Below are 18,648 nucleotides of genomic sequence, written 5' to 3' on the forward strand. Positions count from 1 at the left end.
GTTGTTGCACTGACGATAAGTGTGTTCTGAGGAGTACTCCCACCCCACACGCTGCACGCACACACGCGCCCTCTTCCCGTGTCCCGTGTTGGTCGGGACATGCAGCAGGTGGCCTTGAAGGGGGGCCTGAGGCCTGTGTTCCTCTTCCCGTGGGAGGACTTGAGTTCGAATTCCGAAGTTCAGATTTCTGCCACCGGAATGCTGTGTGCGATCTTGGGCAGGTGGCTGCCCCTCTCTGGGGAGATTCAATGTCTTGCTAATGAGGTCAAGTGTGGAGCACAGGCCTGGTCCCGGTGCAGGGTGAGGGTGCTCCGTGCGTCTGTCTCCCCCGGTTTGGTTCATACTGAGCCCCTGCTGCTTGCCCCGCTCTGGGCTGGGCCTGGGCCACTACAGACAGTCAGCTGAACACCATGCTGCTCTAAGGGAGATTACACTCAAGGGTGGGAGTTCAGAGTAAAAAAAGTGAGGGAGGGGAGCCAGCACTGTATTACCATTATTTTTTGAACAACTTGGATGCCCCACCTCTGCTTTAATGGCGTGGGGCGGGTGGCTTCTTGTGGGACGGAGGGCAGAGTCGGCACCGGCTGGGTGGGGACCATTTGGGGTCTTACTGAGCGTGTGCTTCTGGCCCAGCTTTGTGCTGGGTGCTGAGGCTGGAGGGAACAGAGAAAGAGCCTTTGAGACCTGAAGACCCTCTGGGAAAGATGGTGGCCAGTTTTTCTCTCTGCGGCGCAGACATGCAGAAAGGCCCTGGGGTTCCTCAGATGCCATCTGGAAGGGATCCCAGCCCCGCAGGCTGGCCCAGCAGAGAGGGTGGCTGGTGGGTGGGTGTTGATGGGGACACACGGGGGTGTCGGACATGGCAGGAGAAGGGGCCCCCGCTGACCCTTGGTGTCCTCGGCAGATATCCCACCCAGGTACCCGTTTCAAGCCCTGCCGCCACACTACGGGAGGCCCTACCCATTCCTGCTGCAGCCCACGGCGGCTGCCGATGCCGACGGCCTGGCCCCCGACGTGCCGCTCCCGGCCGATGGGCCCGAGCACCTGGCGCTCTCGCCTGAGGACAAGCCCATCCGCCTGTCCCCGTCCAAGATCCCAGAGCCGCTGAGGGAGGTCCCGGACGAAGAACCACTGGCGGAGCGGGAGGTGAAGGCGGAGGTGGAGGACATGGACGAAGGCCCCGCAGAGCTGCCCTCCCTCGAGTCGCCACTGACGCTGCTCCCCGAGGAAGCCCTGGCGGCCCCGAGCCCGGCGGGCGGCTGCGCGGGTGGCCTGCTGGAGGCCCAGGCCCAGGCGCTGAGTGCCGGCGGCCAGGGGCCCGCGGAGCCCTCCGGGTGCCCGGACTTTGCCGAGGGGGCTGAGGCGCGGGTTGATTCACCGCGCCGGACAGAGTCCTGCACGGCTGCCCCGGACCTGGGGGCGCGGCTGACGCCTGAGCCGTTGGTCAAGGCTAAGGAGGAGCCAGTGGAGGTGCCCGTGGACGTGCCCGTGGCAGAGGCAGCTCCCGAGGAAGATCTGGCCCAGGAGGCCCCGAGTGAGCCCCGGCCCAGCCTGGAACTGCCGGACTGTGACGTGCCCCCTGGGGAGGGACAGTGCCTGAGTCTGGAGGCCCCGGAGGCCACCCCTGGGCCGGGCAGCGCCTGCTTCCTGGAGGAAGCGGGCTCCGATCAGTTCCCGCCCAGCCTGGAGGACCCGCTGGCTGGCATGAATGCCCTAGCAGCCGCGGCAGAGCTGCCCCAGGCCAGGCCTCTGCCCTCCCCGGGCACTGGAGCCCCAGCCCTGGAGAAGCTGGAGGCAGTGCAGAGCCTTGTCTTGGAGCCAAGCTTCCTGCATGGCATCACCCTGCTGAGCGAGATCGCCGAGCTGGAGCTCGAGAAGAGGAGCCAGGAGGTGGCAGGTGAGTCGTGCCGGGCGGTGGGCCTCTGCGGCTTGCTTTTTCCCTTTTTATTTATTTATTTTTAGGCCGCGTGGCTTGCGGGATCTCAGTTCCCCAACCAGGGATTGAATCTGGGCCACGGCAGTGCAAGCCTGGAATCCTAACCACTAGGCCGCCGGGGAACTCCCGCCTTTCCCCCTTTTAAGGAAAATTTTTCAAAATAGGATTTAAAAAATTTCAAAATCTCCAGGATGTGGTTGATTCGTGTGCACTTTAAAAAAACTGTGGTGAAATGTACATGTTGTAAACTCTTATCATTTTAACCGTTTTGAAGTGTACAGGGCAGAGGTGTTACATACAGTCACATCGTTGTGCAGCCAGTCTCTGGGTTTCTTAGTGGTGAAATTCCTGCTTGTTCTGTCAGTGGTGAGATGCTTTGGGTTGTGAGGGACCAAGACTTTTCTTTTAACTGGTTAGAAAAAGTCAGGGGAAATTTATTGGCTTGTGGAACCGAAGTATGTCAGTAATTAGAGAATATTTCAGGTATGGCTGGATCCAGGTGCTCAAACCAAGGAGTTTCTTTTCCCTCTTCCCTGTCTCCCCCCACCCACCTTGTTTCCCTTCTTTCTGTTGGCTTCATTCAAGGTGGGCCCACTGCCCATATAGTGGTCACTGATACTTTCTCCCGAGCCCATGGGCCTGCTCAGCTCAGCTCGGCAGACACACACAAGAGGCCACCTGTTTCCACGTAGCTCTGGCAAAGATGCTGTGATGCACTGTCAATGATTGGCTGACTGGGGTTCATGCTTTTTGCAGAAGCAAACCCTGTGGCCCAGGAGATGGGATGGACCAGGCTGATCATGCCCAGCCCTCGATGGGGGGGCAGCCACTTCCAGGGTGTAGGGAGGGGCGGTCCTCAGAGGGAATGGAGTGCCTTCAGCAGAAGCGGCCGTGAATTCTGGGCTGGCACGAAACCACTGACATTCGACATAGAAATTGAGGTGCCCCAAGACGTGTGTGGAGAGGCTGAGCGGGTCAGGCACAGCCTCACGAGCCCACGCTTGGGCCAGAAGCGGCACGGAGGAGGGGCCCAGGCCTGGCTGCGGAGGAGATAATAGCGCCGGACGTTTCGGTGTATTCCCTCTAGAATTTTTTCTACACAGACACATAGTTCCAAAATCAAGGTCATTCTGTGAACAGTGCTCTGTAACTGGCCTTTTTCACTTAGTATATGCTTTACTAAACATTTCTCAAAGCTGTGTGTTCTTAGAAATTTTGTTTTAGGGATTACACAGTTTTCTGCCTGGTGGAGGTCCCAGCCTTCCATAACCCAATCCTAGATTGTAAGGCATTTTCATTTGCCTTCTTTTTTTTTTTGCTGTACGCGGGCCTCTCACTGTTGTGGCCTCTCCTGTTGCGGAGCACAGGCTCCGGACGCGCAGGCCCAGCGGCCATGGCTCACGGGCCCAGCCGCTCCAAGGCATGTGGGATCTTCCCGGACCGGGGCACGAACCCGCATCCCCTGCATCGGCAGGTGGACTCCCAACCACTGCGCCACCAGGGAAGCCCTGAATTCTTTTTTATTCCCGCCCTCCCTTCCCTCCCCCCTCCCTCCCTCTCTTCCTTCCTTCCTTCTTCCCTCCCTCCCTCCTTTCCTTCCTTTCTTAGCTGCTGTAAATGATGTGATGATTACTCTTGAAGAAAAATCCTTGTCCACACCTCTGTTTTCCCCGGGATTTGTTCCAGGGGTGGAATTGCTGGGCCAGAACCAGGCCATACTTTCAAGGCTCTTTCAAGGCTCTTTCATGTCATGGTCAAATGCCCCTTTCCAGGAAGCGTGGACGAGTGACACCCCCTCCCCCTCAGGCGTCTGTTGTTTTGTTGTTCTTCTTCTAAAGTTCATTGTTTCTTTTCTCTCATTTAAATAGTTTGGTACCAAAAACAATTTTTTTCCCAGAAGGAAATGAAAACCCTCTTGATCCTATCAACTGGGGGGTTTCCAGTGGGGGCCACAGAGGCCCAGGGGCATCTGGAAAGGAGGGGGCTCAGGACGGGTCACCCGGTTTGGGAGTCTCTGCACACTCTTGCCCCTTTTCACACTCCTACCTCATCCGCCTACTCATTCAGCTCCTACTGTGTACCCGGCACCGTTTTGGTGCTGGGGGCCAGCGGTGAACCAGGCCATCTGCGTGCAGCCCTCAGCACTGTCAGGTGGTAAAAGGCGGGGAAGGGGACAGGGCAGGGGTGGGAAGGGTCTCCTACAGCGCATGGCCACGGAAGCCCCTGTTGATGGGTGGGGGAGGAAGATTCTTCTAGGGAAAACCATTCTTCTAGGGAAAACCATTCTTCTAGGGAAAACCATGCCAGGCCTAAGGAACAGCAAGTGCAAAGGCCCTGAGGTGACTGTGTGTGTCGTGTTAGAACAAAGACAGAGGAGGCCAGGGGCAGGAGCAGAGCCGGAAGGGGAGAGTGGTGGTGAGGAGGTCCGTGGGATAACTTGGGTGAGGGGTGACCCCGGGGAGGTCTTCCACTTGGAGTGAAATGAGAGGCCGTAGGAAGGTGGTTTTGAGTTGAGCTGATAGGATCAGACTTACGTGCGGTTCCTTTGTGGGCTGTGTGGAGAGCTGACGCAGGGGTGAGGGTGGAGGCGGGGAGACCCAGGCGGAGGCTCCCGTCTCCATCCAGGCCCAGGGTGGCGAGGGGCACACAGGCAAGGAGCAGGTGGGTTCTGGGTGGAAGCTAAGGTGCGGCCAGCAGGCTTTGCTGGTGGACTGAGCGTGGGTGTAAAAGGACGATGCCAAGGGGTGTGGCCTGAGCCGCTGGAAGACGAGAATTCCAGTTTCTGAGCTGGGCAGGTGGGGCGGGGGGAGCACGTGTGGGGGAAGCCCAGCAGCTGGTGTGGACACCGATGTTTGAGGTGGATGTCTGGGGTGCCCTCAGGGCTCTGCAGTGGAGGCTGCGGCCCCAGGGCTGGGGGCAGCGTCTGGGCGGGTGTGCAGGGGTGTGTGCACCACAGGGGCGAGGGGGGCCCCGGTGGCCCTCCCCCTTCGACGGTCGCTGACAGACACTGAGCAGCAGTCTCCTGCACGTTCTGTACAGAGCTGGGCCACGAGTGGTCCCGGTTCGTACGGCAGGCCCAAGGCTCCTGGGCCCGTTAGCGTTTTTCCCACAGCCCTTGTCGCTTCCTGGAGCCGCCGGCCCTCCCGCTCTGCCCCTCCTGCTGCGCACAGCTGCCCACAGTCAGCGAACCTGGGCGTCCCTGGGCGTGCTGGCCGTCCTTCCCGCCCTGCAGCGCCGTAGCCTCTGTGACTGACGCCTGGTCCCATGGGGGTTCCAGTGCGTGTCGGGCCCCTGTTCCAGGGCACCTCCACATTGGTAAAGCCACAAGGTTGGTGTATTAGTCAGCTCGGGCTGCTGTACCAAATACTACAGATGGGGTGGGGTGGGGTAGGGCGGGGGTCGTGGGGGGGTCTTGAATGACAGAAGTGTGTGGTTTCATGGTTCTGGAGGCTGGAAGTTCTAGATCAAGGTGTCAGCAGGTTGGGTTGGTTCCTTCTGAGGCCTCTCTCCCTGTTGGCTTGTGGATGGCTGTCCTCTCCCTGTGTCCTCCCATGGTCTTCCTCTGCGTGTCTCTGTATCCAAATGTCCCCTTTTCATAAGGACACAGTCACGTTGGGTCAGGGCCCACCCTGAAGACCTCACTTTAACTTGATTCCGTCTTTAAAGATGTTACATTCTGGGGTGTCGGGGTTAGGGTTTAAACACGTGGATTTGGGGGCACACAGTTCAACCCACAGCTGCTGCCTTCGGGTCATCAGGCTGCCCTGGGCTGTCAGTCCTGGGGGGGCCCTGCAAAGCTGGTGTGTCGGAGAGTGAAGGAGGTGACGGAGTTGCTCTTTGGTCCCCCCTGTGACGGAGCAGGGCCCCCCCCAGCAACCAAGAGATCTTACAGCTCAGAGGACCTTGAAGGGGGGGTGTTCTCTGCTTTGTGGCCTCAATGTCCGTAAAGACAAAAGCAAAACCAGTGACTCTGAACTGGCCATGGGTGGCACTTGGTTGTGGCAGCTTGAGGGGAGTACTACTGACATCTAGTGGGTAAAGGTGAGGGATGCTGCTACCGCCCTACGCCGAAAGCCCAGGACAGCCGCCCACAGCAGAGAACAGTCATGGAAATGTGAATGGCCCCAGGGTTCAGAAGCCCTGATCTGGGCAGTGCAATTGTTAATTGCATTGTCGATTTTAGGGAACTGTGCAGTTGGTAGTAAGGAATACAGTTTTTCCCTCCAGCACATGTAGGACATTCACAAAAATGGATCATATGTTAGATCACAAAGAAAACATCAATTGAAAAATGAAAACTCATGTTACTTTAGCAGAAAGATTGTGGAGAAATAGGCTCTCAGGTACCATTGTTGAGATCCTGATCTGGTTCCGTCTCTTTGAAGGGCATTTGGAACATTTATCAGAGATAAACACATATACCTTGATCACGTTAATTGCACAGGCAGCGTATTTCCTACACGGTGCCTACCCGTTCACTACAAAAAAAAAACAGGAGCCGCCTAAATGCCATCAGTGGGGGATCATTTAGATAAATTAAAACTCATCAATACAAGAGAATTCTAGCCTGCTGTTCCTCCCTTTGGCCATGTAAAATTTCTGATATTCTGGTGTTTTCGACTTAAAGAAACGGCACTTTTTGTAAGGCTCAAGCCGTAACGTGAACACGTTTGTATTTTTGCGCTCATGTGAAAAGACTTTAAGTAGAAAAGAGAGTGTGGTGCGGTATTTATTGATTGATGCCATGTTTATATTTGTAAAGGTGCCTGTGTGTTGCCTGTGTTTGAATATGTGTAAAAGTTTCTGGAACCACCTGCCAGACACTGTCAGCAGAGGCACCTCCAGGGAGGGACCTGTGTTTGGGGAGGAGAAAGGCTTTTGTTTCGTCACACCCTCTGCTTGGTTTGTGGTTTTTATCACGTGCACATGTTACTTTTACAGTTTACAGAACTTATTGTGGGGCTCTTTTTTTCTTGTTTCTTTTTTTTTTCTCGCTGCGTTGGGTCTTTGTGTTGCGCGAGGGCTTTCTCTAGTTGCGGCGAGCAGGAGCTACTCTTCAATGTGGTGCGCTGGCTTCTCACTGCGGTGGCTTCTCTTGTTGCAGAGCACGGACTCTAGGCGCGCGGGCTTCAGTAGTTGCAGCATGCGGGCTTCAGTAGTTGTAGCATGTGGGCTCAGTTGTGGCACACGGGCGTAGTCTCTCCAAGGCATGTGGGATCTTCCTGGACCAGGGCTCGAACCCTTGTCCCCTGCATTGGCAGGCAGATTCTTAACCACTGCGCCGCCAGGGAAGTCCCGGGACTCTTTTTTTCTGATCATGAAAACCATGCATACTCCTCATGGAAGATTTTAAGGACAGATAAGCAAAAAGAGAAGCGCAGTTCTAGAGAGCAGCTCTGCCGGCCTTTGTTGACTCTGTGAGTCTGTGTACAAGTGTGTTGTGAGGAACAGGACGGCACTGTGTGTCCCACGCTCTTACCTGTTCTCACTCAGCGCCCATTTCCGGTGTCTGGGAAAGGCCGCGGGCCGTCAGCATCCCGGGGGGGCCTGTGGCCTCAGGCCATCCACGAGCCTGCTCTGGGCCTTGTCCTCTTCCCGCTGGGGGCCTGAGGGGTGGGCTGTGGTGCCTGGGAGTCCGGCCCCTGGGGGCTCGGGCTCACGTCTCTCCTCCCGCAGGTGTGGAGCGGGGTCCCTCGGTGCGGCCCTCTCTGGAGAGCCTGCTGGCGGCCAGCAGTCACATGCTGAAGGAGGTGTTGGACGGCCCCTTCGTGGACCCGCTGAAGAACCTGCGGCTTCCACGGGAGCTGAACCCCAACAAGAAGTACAGCTGGATGCAGAAGAAGGAAGAGCGGGTGAGGTGTCCCAGGCCAGGCCTGGGGGGCTGGGGGGCGGGCGTGGGGTGCCCCAGAGAGGCCACCTCACCTGGGCCTTGGCCGGCTTTGCGTTCGGAAGGGCCTGTTCCGCACCCAGCTTCCGCCACCGGTCTGCTGGTGGTGGTCCCGGGCAAGTTGTCTCCTCTTCTCGGGTCTCTGTTTATCACGTAATCACGTGTCAAGAGTGCATCCTGTGGGTGACAGCTTGAGGGCTCAGGGAGAGCAGACCTGGCTGCGCCCCTGCTGCCCGTGGGCTTTGGGCAGGCGGCTTCGTCTCCCCGTGCCCGCGACAGATGATCCAACAGGCAGCTCTGCCTGAGCGGTCCTTACGGGCCAATTCGGCCTGGACACAGCCCTGCGAAGTTGGCTTTTCGGTCCCTGGCGTGCAGCCGGGCAGTCCGTTTTGCTCAAGGCCACAGCTCGTGAGGGGTAGAAATTGGGTGTGACCCGGGCCCCTGGTCTCCGCTGTGAGGTCCCGCACCCCGGCCGAGGGCGGCGTCCTCACCCGCCCCTCCCCGCAGATGTACGCCATGAAGTCCTCCCTGGAGAGCATGGACGCCATGGAGCTGGACTTCCGGATGCGGCTGGCGGAGGTGCAGCGCCAGTACAAGGAGAAGCAGCGCGAGCTGGTGAAGCTGCAGAGGCGCCGCGATTCCGAGTGAGTGTGCCCCGCCGGCCCGCGGCCTGGGCTCTGTAGGCGCCGCGCTCAGGAGGGCGGCCGAGGCAGGCCGCCAGGTGTGCGTGGCCCCGAGTGACGTGTGCGTACCGTGCGTCCCTTCTCCGCGCCCCGCCACCCCCCGGGTGCACAGCCAAGCGTGTGATTCTCTTTAAGGGACAGGCGCGAGGAACCCCATAGAAGCTTGGCACGCAGAGGCCCTGGCAGGCCGCGGAAACGGACCCACGCCCTGAGCGCCCTGTCGCCCCCCCGCAAGAGAGGGAAGAGCCGCATCCGTAGCGGAAAGTAAGGCTGGCCCCTCGGTGGGTCGGGGACTGGCACAGAGCTCGGAGGGGAGGATCCCGGGCCTGCGCGGGGCCTGTGTGGGCGCCGGGGACCTCGCGTCCCTCAGGCTCTGACCCACCTGGATCGGCGGCTCGTGGGCAGCATGCACGCTGCCCCGGGCGGGCCACGAGGGCGAGCGTGGAACGGACAGGCAGACCCACCCCAGCCAGCGTGTCGAGCGTCACCCAAGCGTTGGGCCCGTCTTCCTGCCGCACCTGCTTCCTCCATGGCTAGGGGCTGACTCCCGAGCCGCTCTTTGCGGCGGGCCGCGCTCTGCTCTTGCTTGGTGCCCTCTGTGCCGGACAGCGTCACTCCCGTTCTCCTGGCTCGCTGTGCCGAGCCTACTCCCTGGGACCGGGGCCGCCATCTCCGCGCACTCGGGGACAGGCCCCTTTGGGAGCAGCTGGAGCGAGAGCGCCCCCTCCAGGCCGCGTGTGGGCGGGAATGGTGCTGCGTCCTCCCAGGGCGTCTGGGGGTAGCACGAGCTGAGCGGGAAGGGGCCGGAGGGCACCTCTGCCTGGGACAGCAGGGCAGGTGGATGCCAGGGCTTGGTTGAGGAAGCAGAGGGGGCCGCCGGGTACCTTCAAAGGCGTAGGAGAGGCAGTGGGGCGGCCACAGCTCTTCTCAGGAGAAGACAGCCCCAGGGGCCCCCTCGTCTTGCATTTAACCTTCTTGGCTGTTCCTGACTGATGAGAGGATGGAGAGAGGGAGAAATACCCTGTCAGCAGCCACACAGGGAGAGCAGCTCCTGGGGAAGAGAGCAGAGGCTGGGGCTGCTAGCACGCAGAGCTGCTGGTTACCAGTGTGGACCCCGGAAGCAGAGGCACCTCCTGCCCAAGTCCCAGGTCTGCCCCTTATTGTGACCTTGGGCCAGGTGTTATCCTTTATAGATGAGTTCCTTCATCTATAAAAAGCAGTATCTAGAACATGGCATTGTTTTGTGGTTAAAGTATAAAGCACAGACATGGAGCAAGACACGTAGTACCAAGTAAAAATTATTATCATTATTATTATTACCTGTGAGGGTTTAGCTTAAGCAGGCAAAAGAGGCCTTCGAACCAGGACCATGGCCCGACTGCTTATGCTCCTAGGGGTACAGGAGACCAGCCAGCGGCTCTTCCTTCCTGGAAGCTCTTGATCTGAATCCCCCTCCCATCCTGGTGGATTTCCGTGGCATTCCTGATCCTTGTTCTCTGGTACAGAGGAATCTGACGGTGTAAAGATATGTGTGTGAGTGTGTATGTGAAGGAGCACGAGAGAGAAAGAGGCCAGCAGAGGATACACTGCTTTCAAGAAGTTCTTTCTTCCCCACTAAACTCTCATTCTGCCTCCTTCACAAGTATCCCAGAATCCCGGCGCCATAGTGCTAGATGCTCCGTCTCCCCAGACTCGTCACTCTGTCACCACGGTCTGTGCGTCGACATCCAGAGCCCACCCTTCAGGGCCACGAGGGCGGGCCCCCAGCCCGTGAGTGCCGCCTGGCCAGGGCGCTGACCGCTGGTGCATCTGGGTTTCAGGCTGAGCGGCAAGCCCCTGCTGACCTCGGACGACTGTGAGCTGGGAGCAGGGTTGAGGAAGAGACACAAGGGGCCTGAGGAGGACCACGATGCCCTTGGCGGGACCGGGAAAGCCAGGGGGAGGAGCCAGCCTTGGGACGAGCACGAAGCCTCTTCAGACTTCATGAGTCAGGTCAGTGGCCCCGTCCCGTCTTCCAGGTGTGCTGCTGGCTTGGGGCGGGAGGTCTGGAGGGGGCGCCGGAGTTCACGCTCCCTTGGCAGGCCTGCTGGCCCTGCTGCTGCACGGAGACTGTGGAGGTGGTTGCCTTAGTGCCAGAGCGACTCTCCTCCAATGTTCCTCACTGTGCAGAGGGGGAAAGTGAGGCTCAGGGGAGGTCAGAGACCACCAGAGTAACCCAGCCTCAGGTGGAGCTCTGTGTGTGCCACTTCCTGTGTGTGTGCTCCATGACCCGGTGCTGAAGCCGAGAGACTGCAAGTTCTTAACTAAGTAATGCAATCACTCTGTTGTTTCACAGTATGAGTTTAACGAGCAGCTTCACCACTCTAGTTCGAGGAAACAAGGGCTTGATGCCATTGTAATTTCCTCTGTGAACTGTCCTGAGGTAAGGGGGTGAGAGCCAGCACCTTGATTTTTCTTCTTTCTGCGGAGTATTGAAATCATCCACTTAAGGCCCTCATTGCTAAATGCTTACGTACCTTGTCATCCCTCCCGGTAAAGGCCCTGTGGGAGAGAGGGCTGTTTTGGTTGACTCGGCCGTCAGAGGGAAGGACTCACATAGGGGAGACTGGGTCCAGGTGGAGGGGAGAGAGCCAGTTTGTATGTCAGGATCCTCTGTACTCTCGAATCGTGAAGGACACTTTCGTGGTTTAATTGACACTATCCCAACTTCTCTCTCCTTATGAATTGTTACCTGATTAAAGAAAATAGCGATAAAGTGTTCAAATGAGGGCCATTGAAACGGCAGGTTTCAACAACAAAGGACTACAGCCGAGGAGAGACGCGCAGGCAGGAATTTATCTGTGAAATCTCTAATCGTTCTTTCTGCTTCAGGCGTCCAGGGCACACTCGAGGCATTTTCTCCGCAGCTTTGGCCCATTTAGCTGGATGGGCTGATTCGGGCTGTGCTGTGCAGCCGTCTTCATCACCTGCTTTAGGCGATTGAGATAAGCAGATCAGCTGTGCTGTGATCTGGGTTTTCCATCTTGGGTTCATCCCTCCTCCCTTAATCCAGCCGCCTTCTCCCACGCTGCCACGGCAGCGGTGCTCGCTTCCAGCGCTTCCCCTAGGAGGCACCAGGTAGCGCCGTGGCGAGCCAGTGGCAATGCCGGTGTCACTGATAACTGTAACCACAGTGACAGCTATTTAGTAAGTGCCTCACGTGCCTTTTCTCAGTTCGTCTTCAGAACGACCCGCTGAAGCCTGTGCGTAATTACCCCCATTTTACAGAGTAGAGGAACTGAGGCTAAGAGGAGTTAAGCGACTTGCCAGAAGCCACAGAGGCAGGGAGGAGGAGCTGGGGTTCGTCAGAGTTCGTGCGTGGAGACCCAGTGTTTGGTCAGCCGTCTTAACCTGTGACTTCCCAACTTCCCTTTCCAGCTAAAGATTAAGAAAAAGAAGATGGCCAGCGACCAAGAGCAGTTGGCAAGCAAGCTGGACAAAGCCCTCTCCCTCACAAAGCAGGACAAGTTGAAGTCGCCCTTCAAGTTCTCGGACACTTCTGGGGGGAAATCAAAGACGAGTGGGGTCTGCGGCAGGTACTTGACGCCCTACGACAGCCTGCTGGGCAAGGACAGGAAGGCGCTGGCCAAAGGCCTCAGCCTCTCTCTGAAAGCCTCCCGAGAAGGTAAACACAAAAGGGCCGCCAAAGCCAGGAAGATGGAGGTGGGGTTCAAGGCCAGAGGCCAGCCCAAGTCGGCCCACTCCCCGTTCGCCTCGGAAGTGAGCAGCTACTCCTACAGTAAGTAGAGGGCCGCGCCGCCTCAGGGCCGCTCTTTCTCTCCTTCCTCCTCTTTCCTCCTCCTCCTCCTCTTTCAGCCTCGAAAGCTCGAAAGGTCTCTCTTCCGCCTCTCTCGGCTCGAAAGCGCGAAGGTCTCTTTTCCGCCTCTGTGCGGGCCCCGCCCAGGCCGGAAGCAGAAGTGCCTGTGATTGGCGGGCGCCGCGCTGGGTGCCCACCTATGATTGGTGGGTGCTCGTGATTGGCGGGCGGCTGGGAGCGGAAAGCCCCGCCAGCCCTTTCGGTGCCCGGAAGCTGTCGTGCACCGCAGAGTTGGCTGCTTCTCGGCCTGGAGCGGCTGGTTGTGAGAACCGTAGAGATGACCCGGATTCCGCGGCCCGCAGGCGGCCGTCTGTCCACGGGCCCGGTGTTAGTGAGAACAGCGTTTGTGGAGCGCACGCCAGGGCTGTCTGGGCCGTATTTCCCTTTGTCTTTGCGACAGTCCTCCAAGTGGTTAACCCGTGTTGTTCCCGAGGATAGATCCTGAGGTCGGGCCGGGGTCAGGCCCAGCCTGTCCGCCTCAACTGCGCAAGACGTGCTGCCATCATGGGCGCGGCCTGTGCGCTGCCCGCACAGCAGCCGCCGGCTGCAGGCGGCTTTCGGGCCCCTGAAACGTAACAGCTGGTGGGACTGAGGGACTGAGCTCTAACCGGAGCCCGTGGCATTGGAGCTGCTTCTCTGGGAACTCCGGGAGCATGGTTTTCCGCAGCCGGGCAGCCTTGCCCCCCACGCGAAGCCCGACGCCCCGCCGGCTCTCTGTGGCCTCTGGTGGCCCAAAGCCCGCCGTCTAGCATGTAATGGGTGCTCAGTAAGTACTTGTGGGCGGAACGCGCAGTGCCCAGGATGGGTGGGTGTCGGTACGGTGCCCGCTGCAGCAAGGCCAGGAAGGGGCTTCTTGCCCCCTGGCCCGTCCGCAGGGTTGGTTCTGAGGCGAGCCCAGGCCGTGAGGGGGGCGGCAGGCTTTTTCATCGTTGACCGCGTGGACCTGTGTGACTGGGCCTTCGGCTGGCTCTGCCGAGCTCACGGGGTTGGGGGTGTTGAACGTGAAGTGTAAAAAATGGACCCCTTTGAGGTTACAGTGAAGAACGTCTTTATAGATTTGGAGTTCAGATGCAGAGGGCTGTCGGCAGCCCTAGGCGAGCTCACGTGGGAGAAGAGCTGGACCTGGCACCTGGCATGAGGTTAAGCTGCTGCTGGGGGATTTTTTGGTTTGTTTTTAAGGTTCGTGGGTTTGATTGCCCCGGGTCTCCAGGGTTGACGCTCAGGTAGGCGTTGGGGCAAGCAGCACCTTTTGTGCCTTAGGTACTGGGGACGTGTTCGGACGCCGAAGCCTCCCGGCCCTCGCGTTTGGGTGGGTGTGAGCCGAGCAGCATGGCCCAGGCCCCTGGCCACTGTGGACCAGTTTCAGGGACTTGCAGCCCTGAAGGAGGAGGGAAGGGCTTTCCTCTGCTCGTTTTGGAATATTGGATAGCGAGTGGGGGAGGGTTGCCGCTCCTTTGATCTGTCAGGGGACGGTGGTCGGTGGATGTGGCCTGGCGAGTTGCTGGAAGAACCCGCCACTCCTCCCCGCTCGCAGGTGGATGTGTCAGGGTACAGGCTAGAGGCCAGAGAGAAGCTGAGGTCTCTGAGCCGCTGAGCGTACTGCAGCAGACGTGCGCGTGCGTGCAAGGCCGCGTTCCGAGTGCCGGTCTACCTGTTAGGCCTTTGTCTAAAACTGCACTGTCCCCGTGAGAGCAATGGGTTATCATTGCCACAGGGAGCTCGGAAGGCCTGTCTCCAGTTAGCTGGCGGCTATGATACGCAGCTGGCTGTGGAGAGGGCGTGTCTCTGTTTTTTACGTTGGCTTTTTCGCTGTTCGCGGTCGCTGAGAGCGCACACGTGCGGTCGTGAAGAGGTCGGGGTGTTTCCAGCAGAGAAGTGCTGCGCCTGCAGGAGGTGGGAAGAGAGCACGTTGCTCTCTTGCTTTTCCACGTTGGGTTGGAGGGGTTGGGTGGCATGCTTGGTGGGTTCTGGGGAGAAGCCAAGCTGGTCGTCCTCACGCTCGGACGTCTCCAGGCCTGGGTTGTGGCCTCAGGAAGGACGGGATGGAGTACACGGGGGATGGAGTACACGGGCGGGAGAGCTGTGGCCAGGGCACGGGCAGAGGCTCGTCTGTGTCCTCCCTTCTTTTAGAGTGGAAAGCATAGACGGAGGAGGAGGCAGCCAGAGGACCCCTGTCCCCGAACACGCACACACCCACCCACACCCACCACACCCACATGCACACACCACACACACACACACCACAGACTCACACACACACCACACTCACGCACACACCACACATACTACACATACGCGCACACACACACTACAGACACACCCACCACACCCACGCACACCACACAGCACACACACCCACGCACACCACACCCACACCCTCCACACACACCCTCCACACACAAAAATACACAGCACACACACGCACACCACACACACACCCTCCACACACACCACACACAAAAATACACAGCACACGCACACCACACACACACACACCACACACACGCACACACCGCACACATACAGACCACTCGCGCACACACCACAGACACACACCACAGACACACACCACACACCACACACATACCACAGACACACACCACACCCACAAACAGCACACACACACCCATGCGTATCACACACGCACCCACAAACACACCACACACAGCACACCCATGCACACACTACACACACACCACACCCACTACACACACGCACACCACAGACACCACACCCACAAACACACCGCACACACCACACACAAAAACACACCCACGCACACACACACCCGCACGCGCGCGCACACACACACACACACACGCACAGAGTTTTTCTTGGGCTTGGAGAGAGCTGGCATGCCAGAGCTGCGGCTGCGTCCGGTAGCGCTGCCCACGTCTGGGCTGGGTTTTACCGGATCAAGGGACCACAGCCTCGGACTGCAGAGCCTTTCCATCCGACGAAATCTTGCTTAACAGCTTCACGTGTAAAACGGATCAAAGTGGTATATGTCCGGGGTGGGATTGGTAGGGGCCAGAGCTGTGCCCGTTTGACAGCCCACCTCCCCAGAGCTGGGTGATGTCTCTCAGGAAAGCGTCACCCGTATAGTAAGGTTGGAGACTTGTGGGAAGCCGGCAGCAGTGTACTGGTCACCCGGCTCTCTGATAGGGAAAGGGTGGGGGGACAGCAGCCCGGATATCACTGCAACATCATGTGCCTGTTTCTTTGGCGTAACTGTTCAAGCCGCCGTCCTGATATTGCTGAGCCAGGGGGCCGGGAACGGGGGTGCGCGATCGCCATCGTGAGCCTGCGTCCGCTGGCCCTGCACACCGCCGGGAGCTGGTGTTTTGGGAAAGAATGGCTCTAACTGAGCCCTTCCCCTCCTAGGCCTTGTCCCTCCCCACAAGGGGCCTCTGGGCCGGCTGCAGTCCCGTGGGGTAGACAGGACTTGGCGGTGCTTTCTGTGCCCTGGGCAGAGACCTTCCTGAGAGTGGCCGGGTGGTGGGGGATGCTAGCCGCAGCCGGCCTAGAAGGAGCCTGGGTCCGAACCCACGGAAGACGCCTGCAGCTCAGAGGCCTCGCGGGTGAGAGGCGAGGCCCAGGTCGGGAGGAGAGCTCCAGGTGGCGGAACTCAGCTGGTTCCACGGCCGGCCCGTAGGCATCTGGATCTCTCTGTCTGGCGAGTAGGAGATTGTTCTCAAAAGCGCTGAGAATAATGGAAGAAAGACACCAGCCCCCTCCCTCCCCCCGGCGCCCTGTGACTTATCTCTATTAAAAACTACTTTGACTGCAGATACGGACTCAGAGGAAGAGGAGGAATTCCTGAAGGACGAGTGGGCTGCCCAAGGCCCCTCCAGCTCCAGACTGACATCTTCCATCCTTTGCGGCATGGTGGCGAAGAGCAGCAAGCCGGCCGGCGGCCCCAAGCTGACCGAGAGGGGCCTGGCGGCCGCCCGGACTCTGAAGCCCAAGCCGGCCGCCGGCAGGAAGCAGCCGTTTTGTTTGCTGCTTCAAGAGGTCGAGGCCCGTTCCTCCTTCAGCGATTCCTCGGAGGACTCGTTTGACCAAGGTTACTAGCTCCAAACACACAATACCTCCCGTGTTTCCTAGCGAGAGAGTGAGTGCGAGAGCGAGCGCGAGCGAGGCGGGGAGGGCGGCCGCGGCGCCCGCCGGGATGGCCGGCCGGGGCGGCCGTCTGGTTCTTGGCAGCGTAGCCTGCTGTATCAGCCCGAGTCTTTGTTTTTGTTTTTATTTGTACCTGTATCATCGTGATAAGACCATTGGCCGGCTCTTTCTGAGCTTTCATATGGACTGTTTTTAGTCTTCCTCTCTTGTCCCCTCCCCTCGCCTCCCCTGCCCCCTGGACCGAAGGCCTGGGTGGGTCCTCCCGGAGGGGCCCGTGGAGGCCTCCCTCCCCGGGGACATTCTGTAAATGGAATTCTGTCGTGTGGGCGTGTGACTTGATGTTTGTACCGCGATTTTGGTAATATCGAGCTTTATTAAACATATCGAGTTCATTTTTAACTAAACCCGTGTGCCTTGTCTCTCTTGCTGTGTCCTGACTAGACCATTAGGTTGCTGCTTCCCTCATTTTGTTCCTCCTGCCCCCCTCACCCCCTTCCCCACCCCTGCCCCAGAAGGGGTAGACGGAATAATGCAGTCTGCGCTCTCTCTATTATTCAAATATCCCTGGTAGCTGTTGGCATGCCTTTCATTTTTCAGGTTTAAAGTCAACTGCTTTCACCTCCAGCTTCATCCTTTTTTTTTTTAAGCTGCTTGTTTGTCTTTTGTTTTCTTAAAGCTCTATTCTTACGCAACAGTGGTTAAAAAATATTTGCAAACACTCATTTTCTAACGCATGTTTCTGTTTCGAAGGGCAGTGTAGGCAGTGCAGGGTCAAGACCGCTTGCCGTCCCTGAGTTTTGTTGTGAAATTCAAAAGGCTTCATTGCCGTGTTGGGGGGCAAAGCTCACTGCGAGTCCCAGGCTCAGTCCCGGGCTCGTCTGCTCTCAAACTCACTTACAAAGAGGGGGTTGGCCTCAGGGGCCTCTGTGAGCGCCCTGGCTCTGCTTTCCCTAACGTCAGAATTCAACTTCTGGGGTTAGAAATGTCTCAGCCTTCCAGGACCTCCAGTCACAAATGTCCTGGGGCGGGCGGGGGGGGCGAGGCAGCCAGCCAATCCTTAAGTGCTTCTCGCCCTGCTTTTGGATTTGCTTCAGGGTGGACCCCCCTTTAGGGATCCCAGAGCCTGGGTAGCAGCACCTGGGGGTCAGAGCCTAGACCCTGACGCTCTGGCTGGGATACATTTTGGGTGACCTGGAGACGACGTGGGCGGGGGCCGGGTGCTCCCGGGGCTCGCGTTCTCCGGTGCTGCTGCCGTGCCTGAGCACGTACAACCCGGGCCACTAGCTCTCCGGCCAGCCTCGTCTTCCGAGGCCTCCCCCAACCTGGGCCTCTGTGGACCAGTCTGGCTAGTTCGCCATTCCCCTCTCCCCGTCTTCTGGGCTGGCCCCCTATGCCTCCTCCCCGCTATCAAAGCCAGAGTTCCAGCTTCCAAGTTTTGGAGCTCTCGTGCTCCAGCCCAGACCCCATAGAGAAGCAGGCAGCCCCGCAGATCTTGTAGTGAGGGGCCCTTTGCCCAGAATGGGCAGAGGGATCCAGGGTCCAGCAAACCAGGGCCAGACACAGCAGTGGATGGAGCCCAGATAAGGGGGAGTGCAGGGGGCGAGGGGAGGGGGTCCCCGCTGCACCCAGACCGCTGGTCAGGTCTTGAAAGGGATATTTGGGTAATAGGGCCTTACTGACATCTGGTACTAAAACACCTAATTGGCTTGGCTTTTCTAGTGTGTCTGCTTTCTCCCCCAGCAGCTTGACCATACCTTCACCCTTGACCCCTACCCATGATGCTTTGAATGTCTGTTTTGGTCTCTTGCATTTGCTCTCACGCTGCACTCTGGACGCAAAGCGAAGGCTGGGAGTAGGGCAGACGGCGCAGCGGGTCACTGAGCTTGGGTCCGAGCCTGGCTCGTTGCTCCGTAGGTAGGCGAAACCCTTTTCTTTGTGTCCCCTCTGCTCCCCCCCCCTCGGGGTTTGCCCCCACCGGCTATGGCAGCAGCGGATCGCTTTGGCATTTACGGATCGGGTTTTGGAAAACCAAACCGAGTGACAACAGCCAACCCCACGTACCGAGCCAAGAGTTTTTTCTATGAAAAAAAGTTCTTCTGCATTTCCGCGGGTTTCTTTGTTGGGACTTTTTCTCCCCCTGCCCTTGGCAAACTCTGTCGCCTCA

General features: G+C 58.5%; 1 protein-coding gene across 11 annotated transcripts in view; it reads left to right on the plus strand.

Moving 5' to 3' along the window:
- TNRC18 (trinucleotide repeat containing 18) overlaps nucleotides 1–18,648 on the plus strand; it is an 83,486-nt gene that overhangs the window by 36,920 nt on the left and 27,918 nt on the right. For 10 of the 11 annotated variants that reach the window (XM_060122871.1, XM_060122872.1, XM_060122870.1 and 7 more), the window contains 7 exons: nucleotides 905–1,897; nucleotides 7,613–7,788; nucleotides 8,331–8,467; nucleotides 8,642–8,770; nucleotides 10,327–10,498; nucleotides 11,924–12,284; nucleotides 16,153–16,428. In XM_060122871.1, coding sequence (XP_059978854.1) covers nucleotides 905–1,897; nucleotides 7,613–7,788; nucleotides 8,331–8,467; nucleotides 8,642–8,770; nucleotides 10,327–10,498; nucleotides 11,924–12,284; nucleotides 16,153–16,428 — 2,244 coding nt within the window. The remainder of the gene's footprint in view (nucleotides 1–904; nucleotides 1,898–7,612; nucleotides 7,789–8,330; nucleotides 8,468–8,641; nucleotides 8,771–10,326; nucleotides 10,499–11,923; nucleotides 12,285–16,152; nucleotides 16,429–18,648) is intronic. The other variant, XM_060122875.1, reaches the window with a different exon arrangement.

The sequence above is a fragment of the Lagenorhynchus albirostris genome, chromosome 15 (assembly GCF_949774975.1).
Source record: "Lagenorhynchus albirostris chromosome 15, mLagAlb1.1, whole genome shotgun sequence".
NCBI lineage: Eukaryota > Metazoa > Chordata > Mammalia > Artiodactyla > Delphinidae > Lagenorhynchus > Lagenorhynchus albirostris.